Source organism: Dendropsophus ebraccatus, chromosome 5, assembly GCF_027789765.1.
Source record: "Dendropsophus ebraccatus isolate aDenEbr1 chromosome 5, aDenEbr1.pat, whole genome shotgun sequence".
Taxonomy (NCBI): domain Eukaryota; kingdom Metazoa; phylum Chordata; class Amphibia; order Anura; family Hylidae; genus Dendropsophus; species Dendropsophus ebraccatus.
Genome location: NC_091458.1, coordinates 151,357,688 through 151,382,046, shown reverse-complemented (window position 1 = coordinate 151,382,046; position 24,359 = coordinate 151,357,688). Strand labels below are relative to the sequence as shown.

The window sequence follows — 24,359 nt, the reverse complement described above, 5'->3', positions numbered from 1 at the left end:
TCTTAGGCAGCTGCAGTCTCACAGGGTGAGGATTTACTGTTTACTGCCTGTACTCCTTCTCTACCGTCCTAAGCATAGGTGTATGGTCTCTTCGTGGTCTAGCTTCTCCAGGTGTCCTTGCTTGGCCATACGGACTATGAAGCATTGTTCTCAGTTCAGGGTTTTGCAGTGCTCCCGCATACACCATTACTCCTTCTCCCTGGAGTAATGCACTGTTTGGTTTTTTACCACGCAGTCAGAAAATCTTCTAGCAGCCCTTCCCTCCTCCACGAGGATGGAATATTTAGTATAATAAGTATCCTCCAGTCCTGCTTCTTCCTACAGGCGGGTGTGGGTTTCCGGCCCTCACTGGCCTCTATGAGCACTCCTGCTTGACTTCCTTGTCATTGGTCTTCTTGTTGACCGCCCATGCTCTCCACATGGGGCTCCCAGTCCCCCTCCCTTATCTTGTCTCCCATGTGGTGTCCTCTCCTTGGAAACAGGGTTGTTCACTGGCCCATGTCTGGCCCTACCTCTTATCGTCTCCAAACCTATCTCATTCTGGCAGGACTTACATTTGCTGTTATGCTCTTACCAAGCAACGTCTCTGCTCACCCTTTGAGGCGTTGGTTTCTGGATCTAGTCTACATATGGACTCTAGTCTATGTATTACCTGTTGTGCCCATTGTCCTGTGACAACTCCCGTGCCCATTAGCCTTACCTTGACCTCCCTCGACAGTTTTCTTCTGGGACTCCAGGCTCTCGAGTACCTCTAGGCTTCCTTGGAGCGGTGTGTTTTATATGATCGACCTCCTTTCTAAGGCTCTAACAGCCCATGGAGTTGTTTTTCCCCGGCTTACCAGCTTTCCTCTGCTCCTCTTGTCTGTCGGACACTGCGGGGTACCAGGTACTACTGTACTCCTTCCAGGACAACTTACTCAAGTTTCTGATCTTGGTTTTCCTTCCTCCAGCTCCTTCCTTTCCCTGGACTGCATTATGCTTGGACAGCTTTATTCTTCTTATTAACATGTGTTTTTCAGATGGGGTAACTCATGTCATAGGCCATGGCTTCTCTTGTGCTCAAGCTTTGTCTTCTCAGTGAAGACTGTACTCCTAGGCCTATGGAGCTTCCAGCCTGGCCATTCTTCCCAGCTCCATAGTCAGGGACGCAGCTTCCCCTGCATCTCATGTGGCACCTTCTAAGAGAGACGCTCTGTCCACTCTCCTTTATTTGACGCCTTAGGCCTCTATGTGCCATGAAACATTTTCCAGTCTCTCCTGTCATGGTTGTATTTGCCTTTATTCTGTTCTTCCTCAGAGTAAGTCCCTGCCACCTGTGGTCGCCTACTTGGCTGGGCGTCTGCCTTTTTTCCCCACTTCTAGCCTACTAGTTCTGTTGGACTCAAATGTTACATCATGTCGCTGGCTTCGAGGATGGACACAACCCTCTCTGTCTGCAGTGCGGCACATTGCTCCAGGGACTAGACCCGCTTTCCTTTGCCGCGGACCTGTAGGGGTTTTCTCTGATGCATTCAGCATCAACCCTTGCTCTCTTCCTAGTTGATGGTTGTCTTGGTGCTATTCTGTGCCTTCTCGCCAAGCGCTCTTGTCTAGCGGTTATCTTTCCCACCCCATGGACTGCTTTTGGATGTCCCATGGTATCTGTCCCCCAATAAGACGCACGAGAAAAGAGGATTTTTTACTCACTGTAAAATCTTTCTCGTAGTCTTCATTGGGGGACGCAGCACCCACCCATTTTCTTTTGGGGTTTTTCCTCGGTATGGTAGTTTTCTCCGTTTTTGGTGTTATTCCTACTTTACCTGTTCTTGACTTCTCCTACTGCTCTTGTACAAACTGGTTATATATATCCTGCTCAGGAGGAGTCACTTCCTTTGTTTCTCTTAGTGTCAGCGCCTCCTAGTGGCAGCAGCCTATACCCATGGTATCTGTGTCCCCCAATGAAGACTAAGAGAAAGAGAGTTTACGGTGAGTAAAAAAACCTCTTTTTGAGGATTTTTTCTTGCATTTTAATCATGTGCTGTGTCCGGGGTAAGGTAGGGTGTTGAGTCCGGGCTGGGACGCCAGCTGGACCAAGGATGACATTTTAGTGTTCTTAATGTTGAGTAGCATTTAGGGATTGTCTCCCTAGGTTTACTGCTCCTGTTTTGTATATATTTTGTGTATTGTAAGGCTATTTAAATAAAGATTTTTTTTTTCTTGATGTGCTACCTTTTTGTACATAGATTTGTTTAAATGGACTATGAAGAAAAAAACATGTCTCAATGAGTTTAAGCATAGGCGGAAAGTTCGCCTTAAATTATGACAGAAGTGAATGGAGGGAGTTGGAAACCTGGGTACGTCAATGTAACATCAAAATTGAGTGCCTCAGATTTTTGTAAGTTTTCTTACAGTTAAAGATGAGGAGGGAAAGGGGGCAGCCCTGCTGTGTTCCATTAGATATGGGAAACAATGCAGAGAGAAGGCCATTGAACGAGGTCTGAGCTGAGGGGGGAGAGTATAGAGGAACCAATCCAAGCCAGTGTGCGAGGTCCAAGACAAAGTTGCTTGAGTGTGGTGAAGAGAAAAGGCCAGCTTACTCAGTCAAAGGCCTTTGAAATAAAGCAAGTTTGCAATATACATAATTTTTTTTTTTTTTTTTTTAATCATGCTGTAAAACAAAGCTCGATTTACCAGAAATCCAGTCTCCTGAAGGCAGCTATATAGCAGCTATACTTACTGTATCCAGGTCCAGTCTCCTGAAGGCAGCTATATAACAGCTATACTTATTGTATCCAGGTCCAGTCTCCTGAAGACAGCTATACTTACTGTATCCAGGTCCAGTCTCCTGAAGGCAGCTATATAACAGCTATACTTATTGTATCCAGGTCCAGTCTCCTGAAGGCAGCTGTATAACAGCTATACTTACTGTATCCTGGTCCAGTCTCCTGAAGACAGATTTTCTGACTTGTGCTGGCTGAAAGAGACTAAACACAGGAATTCTGTCCAGTACAGAGAGTCACGGCTCAATGTGTCAATCGGTCCCATGACAGCCTTCTCTGTGTGAGCGCTCGTATGTCCTGGGATACACAGGACTTCCTATTTTCTGACTGTTTCCTGTTTTTTGAGAAAACAAGTCAGAACTTCCATGATAACTAAAAAAAAAAAAAATTATTGTAAATTGCAAACTTACTTTATATCACATCTACTGTTGATTTTAGATTTTGAAAGTTGTAACGACAGGGACACTTTTTAGAGAATGTATAATTCTAGTTTCGGGGGAAAGTAGGTGAGAAACTTGAAAACAAGTTTGGCCATTTATATCAAAGCCTTAAACTCACTTGTTTTTAGGTGGTGCTATGAGTAATGATTAATTTCTTTGTTTGGCCTCTGTAGACTTCAGAGTATCTCCTTGGAGATGATGGAAATGAAGAGGAGCCGAAAGATGGTGTGGGTGACAGTAGTATAACGGAAGTGATTATTTCTCTGCCCAGGCCTACAACAACAGATTCGACTCTGATGCTGTTTAAAGACAGCTCAACCAAAATCGGGTAAGCTGTTAAACTTTTGCTCCAAAGTGTTTGAAGTTGGTTGTGTCTCATTTTCTCTAGTCCCTTTACTAGCTGTGGATCTGTGGTCAGTATTTAGGCACAGTAAAACTGTTTGCATTGTCCTTGCACGTTGCAGGCGCTGGACATAGAGTTCTGACATAAGCAGCAAGAAAGGTAAAAGGACAATTGCAAGGCACAAAGCAAAAAACGGTAGAGGTTTTATATCGGCTAGTCCCTGCTCTCTTTGTAAGCTATCAGCTAGGCCACAGCTTCCAACTTGGGCCCTCCAGCTGTTACAAAACTACAATGCCCATCATGCCTGGACAGCCAAAGCAGAATGGAAGTTGTAGTTTTGAAACAGCTGGAGAGCCTGAGTTTGACACCACTGACCTCGGCCCATTCACAATCTGTATCTATGAGCAAGCAGTTGAGTGATTAGCTAAGAGTATGCAAGTCTTCCACTATATGGCTCTTAACTCGAATACAATCATCGGTACAAATAGGAGCTATGATGACTGTTCTGTACACAAATTTTAGTGAAAGTGCCAGAAAAATGTCCATCAAACTATCGCACAGCAACTGCGTCAAAAATGACAACCATCTTGGTATATCTGGGCCAGTGTCTCTTTAAATTGTTGTATCGTCACATTTACCAAGCCATTAGTTTAATAGAGAACTGTTTTGTCTTTAAGCGATTCCATACCTGACAAGATGGAGCATGATGAAGAGTGTAAAGGGAACGACAAACTCGGTAACTACCATTTTGTGTGATATAGAGATATATATATATATATATATATATATATATATATATATATATATATCTATTATATTATATATAGTGTGTGCAAAAAATGTGAAAACTTCTAACAAACATATATATAATTTTTTTCCCCCCTTCTCTCCCAATGTGTTAAGATGACTTTATTTTGCCTATGACGAAAGACAACAGTCACAACAGCAGCTTTGAGCTTATTGGGTCCATGATACCTTCATACCAACCTCTCAACAAGGGTGGACGAAGTTCCCTTCTTCCTGATGGGGGATTCCGGTCACCTTCCCCAGTTACTTTTAAAGCAAACTTCCTCAGCTCTGCATCGAAGGTGAGATTATGAAGTACTTGTCGCTGAATGTCTTTGTAAGGTTTTTGTTGTTGTGTATCTAATAGCTCCTTATTAATATGCCTGTGGTTTTTGCATAGTTAAGACACAACAGCGATTTTAATAAATTTTAATTTTGAATTAATCTCAGAGCTCAGGAAAGATGTCGGAACCATCGCTTCCTGTAGAGGATTCGCAGGATCTGTACAATGCCTCACCTGAGCCGAAAGCATCTTTTGCCTGTGCTGGTGTAGACTCTCAGTTCCACTTTTCTTTGGAGGATGACACACAAAGCCAGTTACTGGATGCCGATGGGTAGGATTTACCATTATGTTCATATAAGCAAACTGTTGGAATTCCTTTCATACCACTTCCAGGCATGATGGAAGTTGTAGTTTTGCAACAGCTGGAGAGTCAAGGTTCTCTACCCCTGGTGATAGGCCTGTCCTTTGTGTTCTATAGTCCATGGGGCTTGTCTCCCCCATTCCATATAAGGAGTTCTCAGCACCATTCTTAAAGTGTCACTGTCATTAAAAATTTTATTTTTGCAGAAATCAATAGTCCAGGCGATTTTAAGAAACTTCGTAATTGGGTTTATTTGCCGAAAAATGCATTTTTATAATGAAAAAGCAGTTTGAAGCTCTCCCCCCGTCTCCAAGGTTGTCTATGGGCAGGGGAGGGGTGGAGGGAGATGAGGCGCTAAAACAGGACAACAGAGTTCAAGGGGTAATCGGGGGGGAGGTGGCTGAGGGAAACAACGTCCACTCACCTCCCCGCTTCCAGCGTCTGGTCCCGCATCGCGGCGCTCCGGTTCCCGGCCACTTCCTGGTGTCTGACACTGGCCCGAGACGTGACGTCTCAGGTCCGCTCAGCTAGTCAATGACTGAGACGATATCCGTTTCAAGTCTGCTCAGATCCTGCCTCTGTCACTGACTGGCTGAGCGGAACTGAGACGTCACGTCTTGGGCCCGCGTCAGACACCAGGAAGCGGCCGGGGACCGGAGCGCTGCCATGCGGGACCCGCCACTGGAACCGGGGTGGTGAGTGGACGTCGTTTCCCTCAGCCACCTCCCTGGTCCCAGGAAAAAAATGTCCCCCTGCTGGAGTACGCCTTTAATTTACAGCTACATCACCAGGCTATCTCCTCTGCAGCCAGCACTAACCCCTCTGACCTCTGAATACTGGCTTTAATGCAGCTCCCACTGTGTAATCCTTTGTTCTTTACTGGCGACTAATCTCCCCCTCCCCTCTCCATAGAACAGACGGGGCTAGACTGATGTGAGAGTCGAGATTTCCTGATAATGAGCAGTGGATGAGGGAGGAGGGAGGGACCTGGGGAAAGTCTTTTTGAATGCAGATAATGGCATATTTGCCTAATAAACCCAATTACAAAGTTTCTTAAAATCGCCTGGACTATTGATTTTTGCAAAAAAAAAAAAAAAAAAAAAAAACAGTGACACTAAGCTTATATTCTGGACACTTCATATCTTACCGGTGGTCCCTTCCCTCAAAAATGCATATTATTGTTGGTGGACTATGCCGTAGGGAAGGGGCTTATCGGCCATGGTGCCCTATAACTTCATCCACATCTGTGCTGTAGGCCCTGCCCCCCTCTGTGATGACATTGCCATCTAGGCCCCATCCCCTCCACAGCCATTAGAATGGGCGGACCTAAAGGCATAGGCCCTATTTAAACTGGAGACAAGAGTGGTGCTGTCTCTGGAAGAAAGTGGCCATATTTGTGTAGCGCTGGATAACCCCTTTAAAGTAGTGCTTTTACATGGGTTTGCGAACATGACAATTTTGCAACTTTTGCTCCGTCATTAACTTATTAAAGTTTCAGTAGATAAACAGTTATATTTGTCTCAAAAGGTTCCTAAATGTAGGACACAACAGGAGTAAATACAGCTCTGCTAAGCAAAGGCTGGTGCTGGATACAATGGATGAGAATGCCATGGATGCTATGGGAGAGTTGCTGGACTTGTGCTCAGGAAACTTCCGTGGCTCCCTCTCAGACACCAGTCAACAGGATGAGGATGTGTCCAAGAAAGACGCCATGGATGAGCTGCTGGGGTTATGCTCTGGGAAATTTGTATCACAAGGTATAACAGGCTTCCACATTTTAAATTTAAAGGTGTAACATCGCATACTGGTAAATGTCTTTTTAAATCAATCATTTAGCATTGGTCTTTGTCTTTTATGAACTAACTGCAGCCAGCCTTCTACCCCGGGGATGATGATGATGATGATGTGCTCCCACACACTATTAGGAGATCCTTTTAAATGTTTAATATGAAGATGTTATGAGGAGATGCAGTTTATCATGTAGTCACCCCTGCACATAATCAATTCTCTGACCTGGAAAGGGTTTAACATTACCTCTGTTAAAGTGCTACAAAAACATGGCCACTTTATTTCAGAGACAACACGACTCTTGTCTCTAGTTCAGGTGCGGTTTGCAATTAAGCTCCATTCACTTCAATGGAACTGAGCAGCAAAACCCCGCCTAAGTTGGAGACAAGAGCTGTGCGGTCTCTGGAAGAAAGTTGCCATGTTTTTGTAGCGCTGTATAACCCCTTTAAAGTGGTCCTGCTCAATCTGACATTGAGTGTAAAGTGAGGCACTTCTGAACGCTAGACAGTACAGTTTCTGAGCCTGGAAAGTATTGTGTACAGATTGTAATAGGGACCCATGCACAATACTTAATGGTTGCAGTACCTCCCAGTTGCACTTTTAGGATTGCTTTATACAAATAGAAAATCACTGGTGCCTCAATGCTATCAATCATTTTAGAAAGCATTAGTCTAAAAAGGCTTTTAAAACATACAGTATTGATGCAGGTTTTGTAGCTAAAAATAGGAATAAAAAGTGTAAGCTATCCTATGTTTCCCTTCACTATATTACAGTAGTTACTCCACATGTTATTTGTATGAGAACAGCACATGTGAATATGTGATAGAGACACATTGACAGAGGAACACCAGTCACTACCTTAAAAATAGTACTGTTAAAGAACAGATATTTTACACCAGGGTAGTGGGAAATTGTTTGAAAGCTTACCTCCTTTTACACTATCTTTTTGTGTGTACAGCTGATTCCTCAACGCAAGAGTCCACAGGGTTGGTCAAAGTGAAATCACAGTCACAGAAAGAGGATCAGTTGCGTGAAGTCGGTGTGGCTTCCATCCCTGTAGAACGGTAACTAGCTATATGAAAGAGTTTTTTCTTCTGTTTTGTTAAACACTCATTTAAGATGAAAAATATGATATTGATTGATTGTGTGCCATCAAATGTGTACGCTTTGCCCATACCAACCAGTCATGGCTCATATTTCTAGAAGTCTATGGGAGCGCAGGAACTCTGGACGCTTTCCTGATGTGGACGTCACCCCCCCCTTCCTCCCTCGCCCTGCTTGACAGTTCATGATGGGAGTTGTACTTTTGCAACCTGTGTCCACCCTGGTTGCAGACCTACACCTTCCATAATGCCCTACTGACAGTTCATACTGAGAGTTGTAGTCTTGCAGCCTGCTTCTCTCTAGGTTGCAGAACTACAACCACCATCATGCCCTGTTGGCAGTTCATAATGGGAGTTGTAGTTCTGCAACAGATTAGGGAATGACACAGTAGACATTGGGGGGGGGGGGTGGTTTGGGGCTAGGTAGTAGCACGGTAAGAATACATCTCCCAGCATGATGTGTGGTAATATGCAGGACATAATGGGAGTTGTAGTTCTCCAACAGAATAGGGCAGGGAAGGGAATATTTTGGATCTGCAGTTGTTGTAAAAGTACAACTCTAACCATGCCTGGACAGCCAAAGCTAAAGCTCTCCAGGCATGATGGGAGTTGTACATTTGAAACAGCTGGAGAACCAAGGTTTCCTACCTCTGGACTAGAGGATTACACATGGCATGAGGTGGAGATGGTGTCACAGTACAGTGGCAGGGTACACGATGGGCTGACGGTAGCACGGTACATGAGGGGGAGATGGTGGCACAGTATACTAAGGACACGGTGGCAGGGTACACAAGGGGGAGACGGTAGCATGGTACACTAGAGGTGATGTGGGTACTTGAGATGTATTTTGGCAGACTAGACCATATTGAAAACAGTACTTTTTTTCTGATCAGGGAGAAAAAAATTGTTTTTGAAGGTAAAAACTGATTACTGTCAGGAAATCCTGATGGTCTCCTGAAGCCTTTTGAGGCCTCCTGATTTCCTGACAGTAAAAACTGACACGGAGGAGTGAATAGTCAATACTAATTAAAATAAATCGCTCCCACCGCTGCGTTTTACAATTACATTTTCAGCATTCATTATAGTTAGTATTACTATATAGTCTGTATAAATGTGCTGATATTCTGTGTGTGAATGTTGTGTGTGTTTGTCCAAAGCATCACTTAGATGCTTTGGGCAATTCTTCTCAGGTAATGTGAAATGAAGAGAAGAGTGCAGCTGCACCTCACACCTATGGCTGATACTAAAGCTACTTTAAAAACAAACACCAGGAATTTGGTATACAATTTGATCAAACCATACTGCCCCGTGTACCCCTTTCTCAGGTAATGCTTGTTAAACTTTATCAATTATTTTAATTCACAAATATTTCCAGGGAGGACAATGAAGAAGAGGAAGAAGTGTTTGGGGATTTTCAGCTCCTTCCATGTGATGAATCAGACAGTGAAAAGGTTGGTGAAACCTTTAATGTGTAGCGTTTAAAAAGGACTTTAAGGAAGGTTAGTCAGGATGCAAGTAAGAATTACACTTCACATGCACATCCTGTAGTAAAGAACATATTCAAGGAGTTTTCGAATTGATAGCCTGCTTGCAGCGACCCCGCTCTGAACCGCTGAGATCTCGGGTGCTATCTACAGCTGCATTTAAATGCTTGTTTTCCCTCATCTGTGGTGGCCCAGTAGCAAGACCGCCCCCCTGGGATGCGATTGCAGAGGAGCGGCCCCTGCTACCTATACGGCCGAGGGTCTGCACCATAATGCCGCTGATCCCGGCTCAGTAATCTACTGCTCTTGGCTGCAGCAGCCGAGAGCAATAGAACACTGATCTCATTGACCTATACAGTATATCTATACTGCATAGATCTCAATGGAAATTCTTTTTTGTTTTTTTATTAAACAAAATAAAAAATCCCCTCCCTTTAATAAGTTTAAATCACCACCCCCTTTTTCTCATTTTATAAAAAGACATATTTGGTATCGCCGCATACGTATTCGCCAGAACTATAAAATTATCATATTTCTGATCTTGCACGGTAAATGGCGTAAGCGCAAAGGAAATCTAATGTGCAAAATTGTGCTTTTTTGGTCGCATCAAATCCAGAAAAATTGTAATAAAAAGTCGCTTATACGCAAACAAGGTGCTGATATAAAATACACAGCCCCATAGACCAAAAAATAAAAGCGTTATAATCGTGGCAATAGAGCAATTTTAAGGAACATTTATTTCTTTTAAAAGGCTTTATTTTTTTTAAAAGCCTTCATATAAAATAAAAGTTACACAAGTTGCATATCGTTGTAATCGTACTGACTTAAGGAACATGCGTAACAAGTCAGTTTTACCCTAGGGCGAACAGTGTAACACCCCCCCACCCCCCAAATAAAAAAAATTTAGTTTTATTTTCAATTTCACCACACACACAATTTTTATTTTTTTCTGGTTTCACAGCAAAAGGGATAAAAATCTTATCAATTTTATTTTTTTTAATGACTGTGCCCATTTAACTACAGGGGTTTTTGCCTGCGGTGTAGGATTTTTTTTTTAACTGATTTAATCTATATTTGAGGTTACTGATTATAAATATAAAGTCCAATTGTCCATCACGTCACCCTAATATTTATTTTCATCAGTATACAGTTAAGTAGCACTAAATTTCTTTATTCTAAAAAGTTAATGATTTATTAAGTGTTTATTTTGCTCCCCATTTGAAATCACTAGAACCTCGTAGTTGTCTATGCTTTTTGTTGCCAAGAAAGCTTCTTACAACATAATAAAAAGCACACCAAGCATCTTTCTCCAAGGTTTTCATGGTTTCCAAAAAATTCTTGCTTACAATAAAAGCCTTATTTGAGGGTCAGCAAAAATACCGGCTTTTAATTTCTTGTGTGCCCGTCATAGAAATATCGAGTAGCTATAGTTGAAGCAAGCAACATCTTTATCCAGAGCCTTGGCAAACATCTTCATCAGGCCTAACTTCATAAGCAGTGTGTCCTGCAGGAAGTGGTGTATTCTTCAGTCTGGGGAGCAGGAGAGGTTTTCTATGGGGTTTTGTCCCTGGAAGTAAATTACAAATCTCTGGTACCAGTTGATTTGAAAGATTTTTTTTTTTTTTCTGCTGAACTACTTCTTTATTTTTCTTGTCGTCAAATTCTCTCTGGCTGCCCATTGTTGTCTTATCCAGTGTTCTTTCATTGCGCTGCAGTCCAATGGACATGTAGCATAGATATTTCATGTACTCTCCTTATTGGTAGTAGCTTTAGGTCACCACAAACACAAACTAATACAGGAATCTGCAACAGAGTAAAATACATGGTAGCCATTTGTGGGGAAAAAACTGAAGTAATGGTGAAAATGGCTATTTATGAATTCAGCACCCTCAAATGAATAACGATCAGCTCTTACCTTAAAGTGTCACTGTTGTATTTTTTTATTTATTTATTTATTTTTTTGCATAAATCAATAGTACAGGTGATCTTAAACTGTGTAATTGGGTTTATTAGGCAAATATGCCATTATCTGCATTCAAAAAGACTTTCCCCCGCCCCCCCCCCCCCCCCTCATTCACTGCTCATCAGATTTTCTCGTGCGTCTTATTGGGGGACACAGATACCATGGGTATAGGTTGCTGCCACTAGGAGGCGCTGACACTAAGAGAAACAAAGGAAGTGACTCCTCCTGAGCAGGATATACCCGCCCACAGGCACTGAGCTAAACCAGTTTAGCTTAGTGTCAGTAGGAGGCAGACACAGGTCTGGGTTCTCCAGACCAGTTTCTTCCTTTATGTTTAGTTAGTTGGTTTTTCTTTTTCCTTCTAGGTCCTATGGATTCTTGGGCACGGTGGGTTATCTAAAACTCACCCTGATCCCCCCACTATGCGACCAGGGAACAGACCATAAATGTAAATGGGCTGTGACCCCTCGGTCGCCACCGGCCGGCAACGTGACACCAGGGCCCCAGATCAGTCTGACTATCTGGTCGCCTTTCTGCGGACTCTGTATCCGCACAGCCCCTTCCCGCCTCGCCCCCCAAAGCTTGGCGCGTTAAGGTGAGGCACCCACCGGCTGAAGACGACAATGGTGAGTATGTGCTCCTATATAGGTGAGTATATTCCCCCTGCCCTCCCTCCCAGGCCGCCATTTTACTCCACATAAGCAGCTCTCCCTCTCCAGTCACTTGCAGCCCTCCCCAGGCAGATACTCCTCTCCCCTCAGTCGGTAGCAGGCCAGCCCTCTCCACCATTTTATTTTTATTAGTGTCTCTCTCTCTGGGTGCCACTGTGAGGGATGTTCCTCCCCTGACTGGGTGCTGCGCAGGCCGCAGCTTCCCGCACTTTTCCTTTTCATGTGGCTCTAGAGACCATACTAAAGGATGCTCCGCCCCTTTTCCCTAAGCCCCGCCCCTTACCGGGTGCTGCGGCATCCTGCCCTTTTTTCCCTATATTGTGGCTCTCCAGAGTACACACAGGGCTACCTCCGCCCCCTCCTGATATGCCCCGCCCCTTTTCGGGCGCTGCGCGGCCCTCTTCATTACTTCTCATTATGTTTGGCTCTCACTGGAGCCTGCTCTGGGGATGCCCCGCCTTCTCAGGTAAGCCCCGCCCCTTCCGGGTGCCGCGCGGCCCGGAGAATTGCGCCTTTTTTTCTTAACTGTGGAGCCTGCACTGGAATGCTCCGCCCCCTCCCGGCAGGCCCCGCCCCCTTCGGGAGTCGGGTGGGCCTCAGCATCCCACCTTAATCTTACCTGTGGCTCTCCGTGGAGCCTTCACAGTAAGATGCTCCGCCCCCTCCGGTAGGCCCCGCCCCTTTTCGGGTGCAGCGCGGACCGTGGCATTCCCCCTTTTGGCTCTCTCCAGAGCCTGCACTGAGGGATGCTGCTTCCCCCTCCCCCTGCCATGTGTGTGTGTGCGGTCTCCTGATGGAGCTACCACACACACTACCCTTCTATTCCAGCAGCTTGGGACACTTGATGCATCTCTCCTGCCACCTACTGGTGGAAGTGGTTATTACACCATTACATATATGAGAATGGCTTGCATCATGTTTTATTATGGCCAATGTTCCATATAATGTTCCAGCAACCCTTGGTCTGCAGATCCAGCATTTTTGGTGCTGGTTGACACCTCTGTGTCAGATTTTATATATATAAGATTACATTAATACTTATATACAGACACTCTGGTTCCCCTCCAACCACATACGCACAGACATATTCCCCATCACCATACAGTGTTTCTGTGCCCTCAGTGAGATCCTCTGCTACATGGTGTCACGAGAAGTTCATGGAACCAGACACGTTACCTGCTATCCAGGCGGTGTATCTGTGCTCTGAGCAGAACCCTCTGCTACATGGTGTCACGAGAAGTACATGGAACCAGACACGTTACCCGCTATCCAGGCGGTGTATCTGTACTCTGAGAACTCTCTGCTACATGGTGTCACGAGATGTTCATGGAACCAGACACATTACCCGCTATCAGGTGGCGTATCTGTGCTCTGAGAACCCTCTGCTACATGGTGTCACGAGAAGTACATGGAATCAGACACGTTACCCGCTATCCAGGTGGTGTATCTGTGCTCTGAGCAGAACCCTCTGCTACACGGTGTCACGAGCAGGACACGGAACCAGACATGTTACCTGTTTCCAAACAGTGTATCTGTGTTCTGAGCAGAACCCTCTGCTACACAGTGTCACGGTAAGTACACGGAACCAGACACGTTACCTGTTTCCAGACAGTGTATCTGTGCTCTGAGCAGAACCCTCTGCTACACAGTGTCATGGTAAGTACACAGAACCAGACACGTTACCTGTTTCCAGACAGTGTATCTGTGCTCTGAGCAGAACCCTCTGCTACAAAGTGTCATGGTAAGTACACAGAACCAGACACGTTACCTGTTTCCAGACAGTGTATCTGTGCTCTGAGCAGAACCCTCTGCTACACAGTGTCATGGTAAGTACACAGAACCAGACGCGTTACCTGTTTCCAGACAGTGTATCTGTGCCCTGAGCAGAACCCTCTGCTACACAGTGTCACGGTATGTACATGGAACCAGACACGTTACTCGTTGACAAACTATCTCTGAGCAGAACCCTCTGCTACATGGTTTCACAAGCAGGACATGAGACCAGACACATTACCGTTCCTAAGGGGACTACTGTGTTCTTGAGGCAGAATCCTTTGCTAAATGATGTCGCAAGCAGGACATGGAACCAGACACATTACCTATTACTATGCTGTGTTCCTGTGCTCTCACAACAGAACCGTCTGCTACATGGTTTGTTAGACAGGTTATGGGACCAGACTCATCACCCATTGCCAGTCGTTGTTCCGGTGTTACTCAGAGCTTCCAGTCCTGTCACTCACATCACCCATTAGCGGGCGGTGCTTCAGACCTGCCTCTCATCTTCATGACATAGATTCCTTTACTACATGATGTCACAGACATAGAACTGGACATGTTACCCCCTCCCAGGTGGCGGTACAAGGTTATTCAGACCTCTCCCCTCTGCTGCATGATATGGCTCCAACTACATTACCTGTAGTTCGGTGTGCACAGATTGTGGTATTCTGTTACACAATGTAATACACAACCTTCAGGTTTGCTCACTATCCTGGTGATGCTGGGCAGTTCTCGTATCCAGTCCTCATTTACATAGGGACACAGTCCTGATCTCTTCCCTGCTCCCAGGGCACACACTGTAGGCTTCTGTTTACAGGTCTGACCAGGCACGTTACCTGTTTCCAGTCCAGGTATTTGTATCTCTTGAATGCTGGTCTTCTGTTACTTACTGCTTGCAGCTACTCTGCTCGTGTTACCCTGTATATTACCTTTCATCCTCGTAGGACTTCCATGATCTGTGCCTGTCACTTCAGGGGATCATCATGGGGTAACTTGTTACTACACCATGTTGTCTTCTATATGTTTCCACTAACAAGTCTCATTACCTGCTCTCAGGCAGCGTAACCTTGTTGTATTCCTCTTGGGCTGTATCCTTTCTAAAGCCCAAGCATCCTGCTACGTGTCCCACTACACGAGGTACAGAACCCCTCGCTTTACCTGCCCCTGGACTGTTGGACTCTCATACTCTGGTCCTCTGAGTGGCCGGCAGCATACAGATCCGGTCACTATTTCATCCTGGTACTGTCAGGGTAGTTCTTCTGTCCTTTGTCTGGGCATAACTACCATGTTCTGGCATTTGTCTCGCTGGCTGTTCCCCAGTAGTATGGCTTGAATTGCTTAGGCCGTCCCCTCTTTGATCTGGATGAAGTGAGGCCTCTCTGCTCCTCAGGTAAAACAGTAAAGGGTTTCTTCTACCCCTGGTGTATGTAGGACATCAATTGCCTACATGTCTATCACAGTGCTACTTTAGGACTTCTCCTTCTGCATCTGCCTATGGCCAACATGGCAAGTATTTAGTCTTCTCTCTTAGGCAGCTGCAGTGTCACAGGGTGAGGATTTCCTGTTTACTGCCTGCACTGTTTCTCTACCGTCCTAAGCATAGGTGTATGGTCTCTTCGTGGTCTAGCTTCTCCAGGTGTCCTTGCTTGGCCATATGGACTATGAAGCATTGCTCTCAGTTCAGGGTTTTGCAGTGCTCCCGCTTACACCATTACTCCTTCTCCCTGGCTTAATGCACTGTTGTGCATGACCCCCCCATCCTGGGTTTGGTTTTTTACCACTCAGTCAGAAAATCTTCAAGCAGCCCTTCCCTCCTCCAGGAGGATGGAATATTTAGTATAAGTATCCTCCTGAGGACTGCTATTCCGTAATAGCTTCTTCCGACAGGCAGGTGTGGGTTTCTGACCCTCACTGGCCTCTATGAGCACTCCTGCTTGAATTCCTTGTCCTTGGTCTTGTTGTTGACTGGCCATCCCCCTCCCTTATGTTGTCTCCCATGTGGATTCCTTGAGAACTTAATCCCTTAAGGGTTTCCTCTCCTTGGAAACAGGGTTGTTCACTGGCCCATTCTGGCAGGACTTACATTTGCTGTTCTGCTCTTACCAAGCAACGTCTCTGCTCACCCTTTGAGGCGTTGGTTTCTGGATCTAGTTTACATATGGACTCTAGTCTATGTATTACCTGTTGTGCCCATTGTCCTGTGACAACTCCCATGCCCATCAGCCTTACCTTGACCTCCCTTGACAGTTTTCTTCTGGGACTCCAGGCTCTCGAGTACCTCTAGGCTTCCTTGGAGCGGAGTGTTTTATATGATCAACCTCCTTTCTAAGGCTCTAACAGCCCATGGAGTTGTTTTTTCCCCGGCTTACCGGCTTTCCTCTGCTCCTCTTTTCTGCCGGGCACTGCGGGGTACCAGGTACTACTGTACTCCTTCCAGGACAACTTACTCAAGATTCTGATCTTGTTTTTCCTTCCTTCCCTGGACTGCATTATGCTTGGACAGCTTGATTCTTCTTATTAACATGTGTTTCTCAGATGGGATAACTCATGTCATAGGCCATGGCTTCTCTTGTGCTCAAGTTTTGTCTTCTCAGTGAAGACTGTACTCCTAGGCCCATGGAGCTTCCAGCCTGGCCATTCTTCCCAGCTCCATAGTCAAGGACGCAGCTTCTCCTGCATCTCATGTGGCACCTTCTATGAGAGACGCTCTGTCCTCTCTCCTTTATTTGACGCCTTAGACCTCTATGTGCCATGAAACATTTTCCAGTCTCTCCCGTCATGGTTGTATTTGCCTTTTATTCTATTCTACCTCAGAGTAAGTCCCTGCCGCCTGTGGTCACCCACTTGGCTGGGCGTCTGCTTTTTTTCCCCACATCTAGCCTACTAGTTCTGTTGGACTCGATGTTACATCATGTTGCTGGCTTCCAGGACGGACACAACCCACTCTGTCTGCCGTGCAGCACGTTGCTCCAGGGACTAGACATTTTTTCCTTTGCTGCGGACCTGTAGGGGTTTTCTCTGATGCATTCAGCATCATCCCTTGCTCTATTCCTAGTTGATGGTTGTGTTGGTGCTATTCTGTGCCTTCTCGCCAAGCGCTCTTGTCTAGCGGTTATCTTTCCCACCCCATGGACTGCTTTTGGACGTCCCATGGTATCTGTGTCCCCCAATAAGACGCACGAGAAAAGAGGATTTTTTACTCACCGTAAAATCTCTTTCTCGTAGTCTTCATTGGGGGACACAGCACCCACCCATTTTCTTTTGGGGTTTTTCCTCAGTATGGTAGTTTTCTCCGTTTTTGGTGTTATTCCTACTTTACCTGTTCTTGACTTCTCCTACTGCTCTTGTACAAACTGGTTTAGCTCAGTGCCTGTGGGCGGGTATATCCTGCTCAGGAGGAGTCACTTCCTTTGTTTCTCTTAGTGTCAGCGCCTCCTAGTGGCAGCAGCCTATACCCATGGTATCTGTGTCCCCCAATGAAGACTACGAGAAAGAGATTTTACGGTGAGTAAAAAATCCTCTTTTTTTTTTTTTTTTTTTTTTTACATCAGTCGGGCCCTGTGTAACCTATGGAGGGGGGAGGAGGGAAGAGGGAGATTAGTCATCAGCAGAGAAAAAAATGATTACACAGTGGGAGCTGTGTGAAAGCCATTATTTAGAGGTTAGAGAGGTCAGTGCTGACTTCAGAGGAGAGAGCCTGGTGATGTAGCTGTAAATTAACTTTTTGTTCTGTTTTGTTGCCTCATCTCCCTCCACCCCTCCCCTCTCCATAGAAAACCATGAAGATGGGGGAAGAACTTCAAACTGCTTTTTCATGATAAAAATGCATTTTTCGGCTAATAAACCCAATTACAAAGCTTCTTAAAACCACCTGTACTATTGATTCCTGCAAAAAAAAATTTATACGACAGTGACACGTTAATGTCGGCCTAACTGATGTAGACTTGTGTAATGCATGTAATATAGACAAATGACTAATGTGCGCAAGGCTGCTGCCCTATAAAGAATTATTAAATAACTTTGTAATCTATGGTTTAACTTGGGCACAAGCCAATAGTTTTAGAATAGACTGAGTAATTTGCATCTGATACTTAAAATTTCATTGCTTTTATTACAGGAAGGAGACGCTGATGAGGAAAGTGATGATGATGATGAAAAACAAAGCGAAGACTTGATGGATGATGAAGATGAAGAAGAGATTTTGAGGAAACAAGGAAAAAAAAGAAAACTGTAAGAAGTTAGAGCCACAACCCAAAATAAATGAATACTTTTGAACTATAGAAAGTGGGGACTAAAATCCGGGGGGTCATGGGTTTGAGCTTTTAGGTGAACCTCTAACTTGGATCAATACCAAACATGTGAAATTAATTTCTAAATTGCAGCAAGCTCCAGGACTTCATGGAGGATGAGGCAGAACTTTCAGGAAGTGATGCTGGGAGTGGTGATGAGGATGAAGGAAATGAGGATGATGAATATGAAGAAGAAGCCTTGGATGAAGAACTCCCTTCAGATGAAGAGCTCCAGGACCAAGTGAACAAAATCCACATGTAAGTATCTCATTCAGAAGTGCACAAACTACTTTTTCAGGTGCCTTAAAGGATTAATTTAAGATTTTTAATTTTAGGAAGGTCACCATGGATGAAGACAAGCGCCGCTTACGGCTGTACCAGGAGCGGTATTTAGCCGATGGAGACCTTCACAGTGATGGTCCGGGCAGGATGAGAAAATTCAGGTGGAAGAATATCGGTATGTTTAAAAATATAATATTGGTGCTGTACTCTGTCATCCATTAAAAGTCTCTGGTTTTAGTATATAAATATATGAAAAGTAAAGCTTCAAACATTGACTCTTTTGGCTTTCAGCCTTTATATTGAAGTGTGACATGGAAAGTGTGTGATTCAGATCTGAGGAATCAAGACTACTTGTCGTTGCACAACACCACTCCATGTGTATAGGCCCTGCTGCTAGGAGGCTGACTCGAAGTATATAATAAAGGTTTCATTACCTATGCAGGCCATACTCCTCTGCCAGAAAAGCTTGTCAATTCTTAGCTTGGTGCCCATAGGAGGCAGCCATGGCTTGCTTATCAGGCCTGTCGCATATTTTCTTTTCCTTCCTTACAGGTAGTATAAATAGCTTTGACAGCTTCTGCTGAAGTAGGTGTAAGCCTGTAGTTTTCCTAATCATGGTAAGTTTAAGGAGATCTACGCTAATGAATAGAAGAATGAAATGAAACTTTAACCCCTTCAGAAAATTAATTCATGCATTAATTCCCGATTCCAAAGGATCTGATAAGTCAGTGGTCAGTCTCTCCAATCAGTAGACAAGCCTATGCTCTTGACTCTACATGATTACCGCACCACATATGTCCAATGCAGCATCTCCTAGCTTTCCTTAGTGTTTGGGGGAAAGCCTCTGTTGCTATATGCTGCTCCATTTGGCCAGTGGACTCATCAGGCCATCCTTTTTCTGAAAGTAGACTGGTTGGATAGTATCTGGGTGAAATAATCTCTGTAGTTTTTGGTGATAAGAGCCCCCTCCTACTACTACTTTGGCCACTACATTGATAGATTGACTAATGGCATATGGGTGCCGCTATAATGGTATTGATATTATATACTCTTTGTATGGGACTGATTTAAAAAACAAACACAAAAACTACCATTTCAAGGTAACTGCAGACGGCAGAAAAGTCACTTTGACCAGTCATGCTGGCCATGCCATTTCCCACCCAAACAGTGGTGAACGACAGAGTGCAGATTATGGTACTTTGTACTTCAAGTATAATTAAAACTCGAACTACATGATTGTGTTTTTTTGTGTGTATCTTTTAGATGATGCTTCTCAGATGGACATGTTCCAAAGATATTCTGAACTGGAGGAACAGGAGGCAGAGAATGAGGAAATGGATGAGGCAGAAGCAAAAAGAAGGAAGGAGCGATTTGAGCGAGAGCAGTGGTTGCGTGAACAGGTAGAATGCTGAAACGTATTGGTTAGGCCAGGTTCACACTTTTGCTGTTCCATTGTTTTAACATACAGAAAAAATGTGGACAACCATGTTTTTTGTATGCTAAAAAGTGTTAAAAGAAAAAAAGATCCTAACGGATGTCCTAAAACTACATCCCCACCACCACAACTAAAAAAAACAAAACCTGATATGTTAAACTGACAGCAACAATGCAGTGTGAACCAAGCCTAACAGTGATTTTTATTTTAAAATTAATTACAAGGTGAGATCCTCTGTTTACATACTGGCCCTTGCTGCATGGAGAAACTCGAACATAATTTTATATTTCAGTCTGAAAAGGGTAACAAGGAAGAAGAGGAGGAGATTGGAGAAAATAGTCAGTTTATGAAGTTGGCAAAAAAAGTTACAGAAAAAGTTTTGCAGAGGAGAGGTGAGTGGATTTTCTAACCTTTAAACAAGTCTTTCAAAAATAAAATGCATTTGGAAAGTCTTCAGACTGTTTTCCTTTTTTCACATTCAAAGGGGTAGTGCGGCGCTAAAATTATTCACAGAATAACACACATTACAAAGTTATACAACTTTGTAATGTATGTTATGTCTGTGAATCGCCCCCTTCCCGTGTCCCACCACCCCCGCCCGTGTACCCGGAAGTGTGTGGTGCATTATACATTACCTGATCCGTGTCGAGGGCCGTCCGCCATTTTGTGCCAAACGTCATCTTCGGGCGCACGTCTGAATCCCTGCCGCCGTCCCCCCTCAGCCACGTCACAACTGTGCTCAGCCGCGATAGAGCCTATTTTATTTTTTTAAGAAAGCTCCTAACTCACTAAAAACTTGACATCAGATGTGTCAAAAGTTAAAGGACAACTCCCGCGGGACCCCAAAAAAAAAAAAACACAGACACACACAGACACCATACTCACCATCTCTCCGGTGACGATCGCCACTCGATTCGCCCGCCGTCCGCCTCTCCGTCGCCGCCGTTCGCCATCCAGCGATGTCTCCGACTTCCGGGTCCAGGGGATGGAAAAGGCTGCCAGTGCGCTTGCGCACCGGCAGCCTTTTCATTGGCTGGAGCGCATCACATGGCTTCCAGCAAGCTCAGCCAATCAGGGCTGAGCAAGCTGGAAGCCATGTGATGCGCTCCAGCCAATGAAAAGGCTGCTGGTGCGCATGTGCACCAGCAGCCTTTTCATCCCCATTCACTTTGCATGAAGACGCCGAGGAGGAAGAAGACCCGGACCGCCCCTCGGCTCTGACGTCGTCGTCACCAGATGCCGCCCCGGAGAAGAGGACCGTGACGATCGTAATAGGTAATGTATACATTCCTTAACTTCCGGGGTGGGTGGTCGGGGGTCCGAAAGTGGGGGAAGGGGGCCAGGCCGGGTATTTAACCACATTACAAAGTTATATAACTTTGTAATGTGTGTTAAATGAGCAAAAAAAAATTTTTGTGGGAGTTGTCCTTTAATGTCCACAGCGTCTCACTGCTGAGACCCACACTCTGATCAGAAGATGTAGCCATGGAGGGACTGCGATCCCCTCCCCAGTCAGCCCCTCATACTGTCAATAACTTTCTCAAAAACTTACATTGGGAATATTGATGGACTGAACATCCACCCAGGGAATGCATTTGCCCTGCTGCGATCTCTATATATCCTGATCAGAACAGGTCTTGGCAATGAGACCCGCTCTGATCAGTAACTTTTTACCTTTTGACAAGTCATCATACTTGTATTTACATACACGTATTTAATGTTTTTATCTTAAAAATGTAAATGTGAACAGAAATCTGATTTTGCTCAATTTTTTACTTACAGCAACCGTAGAAACTACTGAACCGAAAAAGCAAGGCTCTAAAAATCCGTTCGAATTGCAGCGACCCTTCACTCTTCCAACTGTGAGTTTTTAGAAGACATTTTATTTAGTGTCATAATAGGAACAACTTCTCAATAGTTCACAAGGTTTCATACTTTATTTGTTTACCTTACATCAGGTGAAAACAGGTTCTCTGTTAAACAAGCCGGATGACGTACTTCGGAAGCTGGCGGCAATGTCAGACCTGAACCCCAATGCACCAAGAAACACAAGGAAATTTGTCTTTCACACGCTGTCCCCACAAAAAGTAGAAGGCGCTACAGATAAAGTGAAACCAAAGGTAATGGGTTTTATCGGCAGCAAACTACATTGGGGAGGCTGCGCAGTTAAAATATGCAAGGGTGCTACATGCTTTAACGGAGGCATATTTCATGTAGCTTATGTTCAGTATATATTGTAAGTCTGGTGAATATTGCTGATGTCATATATGTGTTGCATTTCCTTTTCTTATGGCTATATACTGTACCTCAGAGTATGCTGACACGTAAAGTAACATAAGTGGTATTGGGACATTGGACCTGAACCAGCAGCAGATTGGGAAGTCAGTCTAGCAAGTATGGGGCCACCCTGAACAACCACCGACAGATTGTTGGTGATCGTAATGGTGGTGAAGCTGTGAAGAGAGCTCTCTCTCTGCAGCTTACCTCGCGCCCCCATAGATAATATAGGAGCAACAGGTTTAAAAACATGGTGTGGTCTCGTTTGTTCGCTAGTTTTGGAGACTGTTGCCTTGATCATAGCACTGCCATGTCTGTTTCTATTTTATCATGGATTTCCGTTCAATAAAACATGACATTTTTTTTATTTGATTCTGATGCTGGAATATCTTTCTATCTGAATGCAGGAGCGCTCAGCCGCACCGAATACTCCTGTGTATGGGGGACAGTATGTGGGGAATATTGTTTGGCCATTAGTTATTGAAGGTGTATGGCGACCTTTAGATATAGTGACTGGCTCTCCCAAGTAAAGCCACAGGAGGTAAAGGCTGTACGGACTCCTTCTGATGATCCCTATGTGTCAAAGGTTTATTAGGAACTGGAAGTTCAGAGCTTAGGACCTTGCCAATATGGGATAAATTAAGATGTAAACTGCAAGAACATGCATTTCACAAATCATAGGTTAAATTGCCGTTTTAGGGCCCTAGTGCTACAAAAAATTTTTTTTTTCCTCACATTACTTTTTGCTTTTCTACAGGTAAAAAGAAACATCAGTGCTGCAACCCCTTCACCTAAACGCTTTAAGTCTAACGCTGCCAAAAGCCAAACACGCAGTATCTTCCCTCTTCTGGAGAACTAACTGGATGCCGTATTAAAGTGAATCTGTCACCTCCTGACCCCATATGGTGCTTGTGGCACTACTGGCTAGATATCAGAGAAAGCATTCAGAATATACTTTTTAATAAATTGTTTTTTTTTTTTTTTGAATGGTGTCAAGGAGGGGGGAACCTTGGACCCATTGTTCCCTGGGCTTTCGCACTGCTATACCGTACTGTTCTGTCACACTGTGCGTGTTTCTGATTATGCAAAGCGGTGGACATACAGCACAGTGTCCTGCCTCCTTGACACCATTCACAGCCTGAATAAATGTGTGTTGTTTTTGTTTTTTATGAAAAATACAAACAGAGGCAACAAATTCAAGTTCTGAATGTATTTGACATCTATTCAGTGATGCTGCTAGCTCGATAGATAGTCAGGGGGTAATGAATTTATTTAGAATATACTTAGATTTATTTGGTGGAATACACAGACAACATTAAATGTGTTACTTCCTTCCATGTATGTCAATGTGTCCATGTTTGTGTTGTAGAGATTTTGTATCTAAAAGTCTGTCAGACATTTTCTATACTTTTTTTTTCTATTTATGTTAAAACTTATGACGTTATCACTCATTAAAGGGAATCTAGCAGCAGCTCAGGTGATCCTACCCTTCTGATAGATCCCGATAGAATCGGGAGGCTTCACACACCTCGTTTACATATTTACAAAACTTGAATTAACCAACATAATAAAGGTGTATTTGTGGCCTCCCTGCACTCCTAGAATCTCCTAACCTGCTCCTAGATTTCCTTTAATGTTCTTGTGTATATTTATAGGTATATGCTCTGTTGTGTAAGAAATTAAAGTGACACTGTCACCCCCTTTTTGCATTCTGACTTCTCTACACAGGTGTAAAGGGTAAATTTAGCAGTTTTCATACCTTATTTCATATCATACGTCATGGTGCTTGTTCAAGTAAAAAGTGTCCTTTTATCAACTGCAGCTTGTTTTAAGTGGGCGTGGCCTCACGGCAATAGCACCACTTAGCCCCGCCCACAACGGCACTGTTGGTCCCACCCCCTTGACGCCCATTGGTTGGTCGATGTAAAGGGGGTGTGGTCTAGACTTTTCGGCCAGCCTGTTCCAATGGCCGACGAGGGGGTGGGACCAACTGTGGCGTTGTGGGCGGGGCTAAGTGACGCTAATGCCGCTAGGCCACGTCCATTTAACTCAATCTGCAGTTGATAAAAGATGACTTTTTACTTGAGCAAGCACCATGATGTATGATATAAAATAAGGTATGAAAACCGCTAAATTTACCCTGTACACCTGTGTAGAGATGTCAAAATGCACAAAGGAGGTGACAGTGTCACTTTAAAGAAGCTGATTTTAGACATCAGGTAGGCATAGGTTTTAGTCAGTGTATTAGCGGATGTTTCCTAGTTTTTCTGTGCATGTAATCTGCTTTACACAGGGATTCATGCAGGCAACAGATTTCTT

General features: G+C 44.3%; 1 protein-coding gene across 1 annotated transcript in view; it reads left to right on the top strand.

The window, feature by feature from the left end:
- The window catches only part of CLSPN (claspin), a 48,015-nt gene extending 24,249 nt beyond the window's left edge, over window positions 1–23,766 (top strand). The window contains exons 11-25 of the mRNA XM_069971648.1: window positions 3,373–3,527; window positions 4,220–4,278; window positions 4,446–4,630; window positions 4,779–4,942; window positions 6,500–6,729; window positions 7,719–7,824; window positions 9,239–9,314; window positions 17,875–17,987; window positions 18,140–18,304; window positions 18,382–18,503; window positions 19,592–19,728; window positions 20,056–20,155; window positions 21,546–21,625; window positions 21,722–21,883; window positions 22,798–23,766. Of these exons, the coding sequence (XP_069827749.1) occupies window positions 3,373–3,527; window positions 4,220–4,278; window positions 4,446–4,630; window positions 4,779–4,942; window positions 6,500–6,729; window positions 7,719–7,824; window positions 9,239–9,314; window positions 17,875–17,987; window positions 18,140–18,304; window positions 18,382–18,503; window positions 19,592–19,728; window positions 20,056–20,155; window positions 21,546–21,625; window positions 21,722–21,883; window positions 22,798–22,899 (1,956 nt within the window). The 3' untranslated portion in view covers window positions 22,900–23,766. The remainder of the gene's footprint in view (window positions 1–3,372; window positions 3,528–4,219; window positions 4,279–4,445; window positions 4,631–4,778; window positions 4,943–6,499; window positions 6,730–7,718; window positions 7,825–9,238; window positions 9,315–17,874; window positions 17,988–18,139; window positions 18,305–18,381; window positions 18,504–19,591; window positions 19,729–20,055; window positions 20,156–21,545; window positions 21,626–21,721; window positions 21,884–22,797) is intronic.
- Window positions 23,767–24,359: the final 593 nt, after the last annotated feature.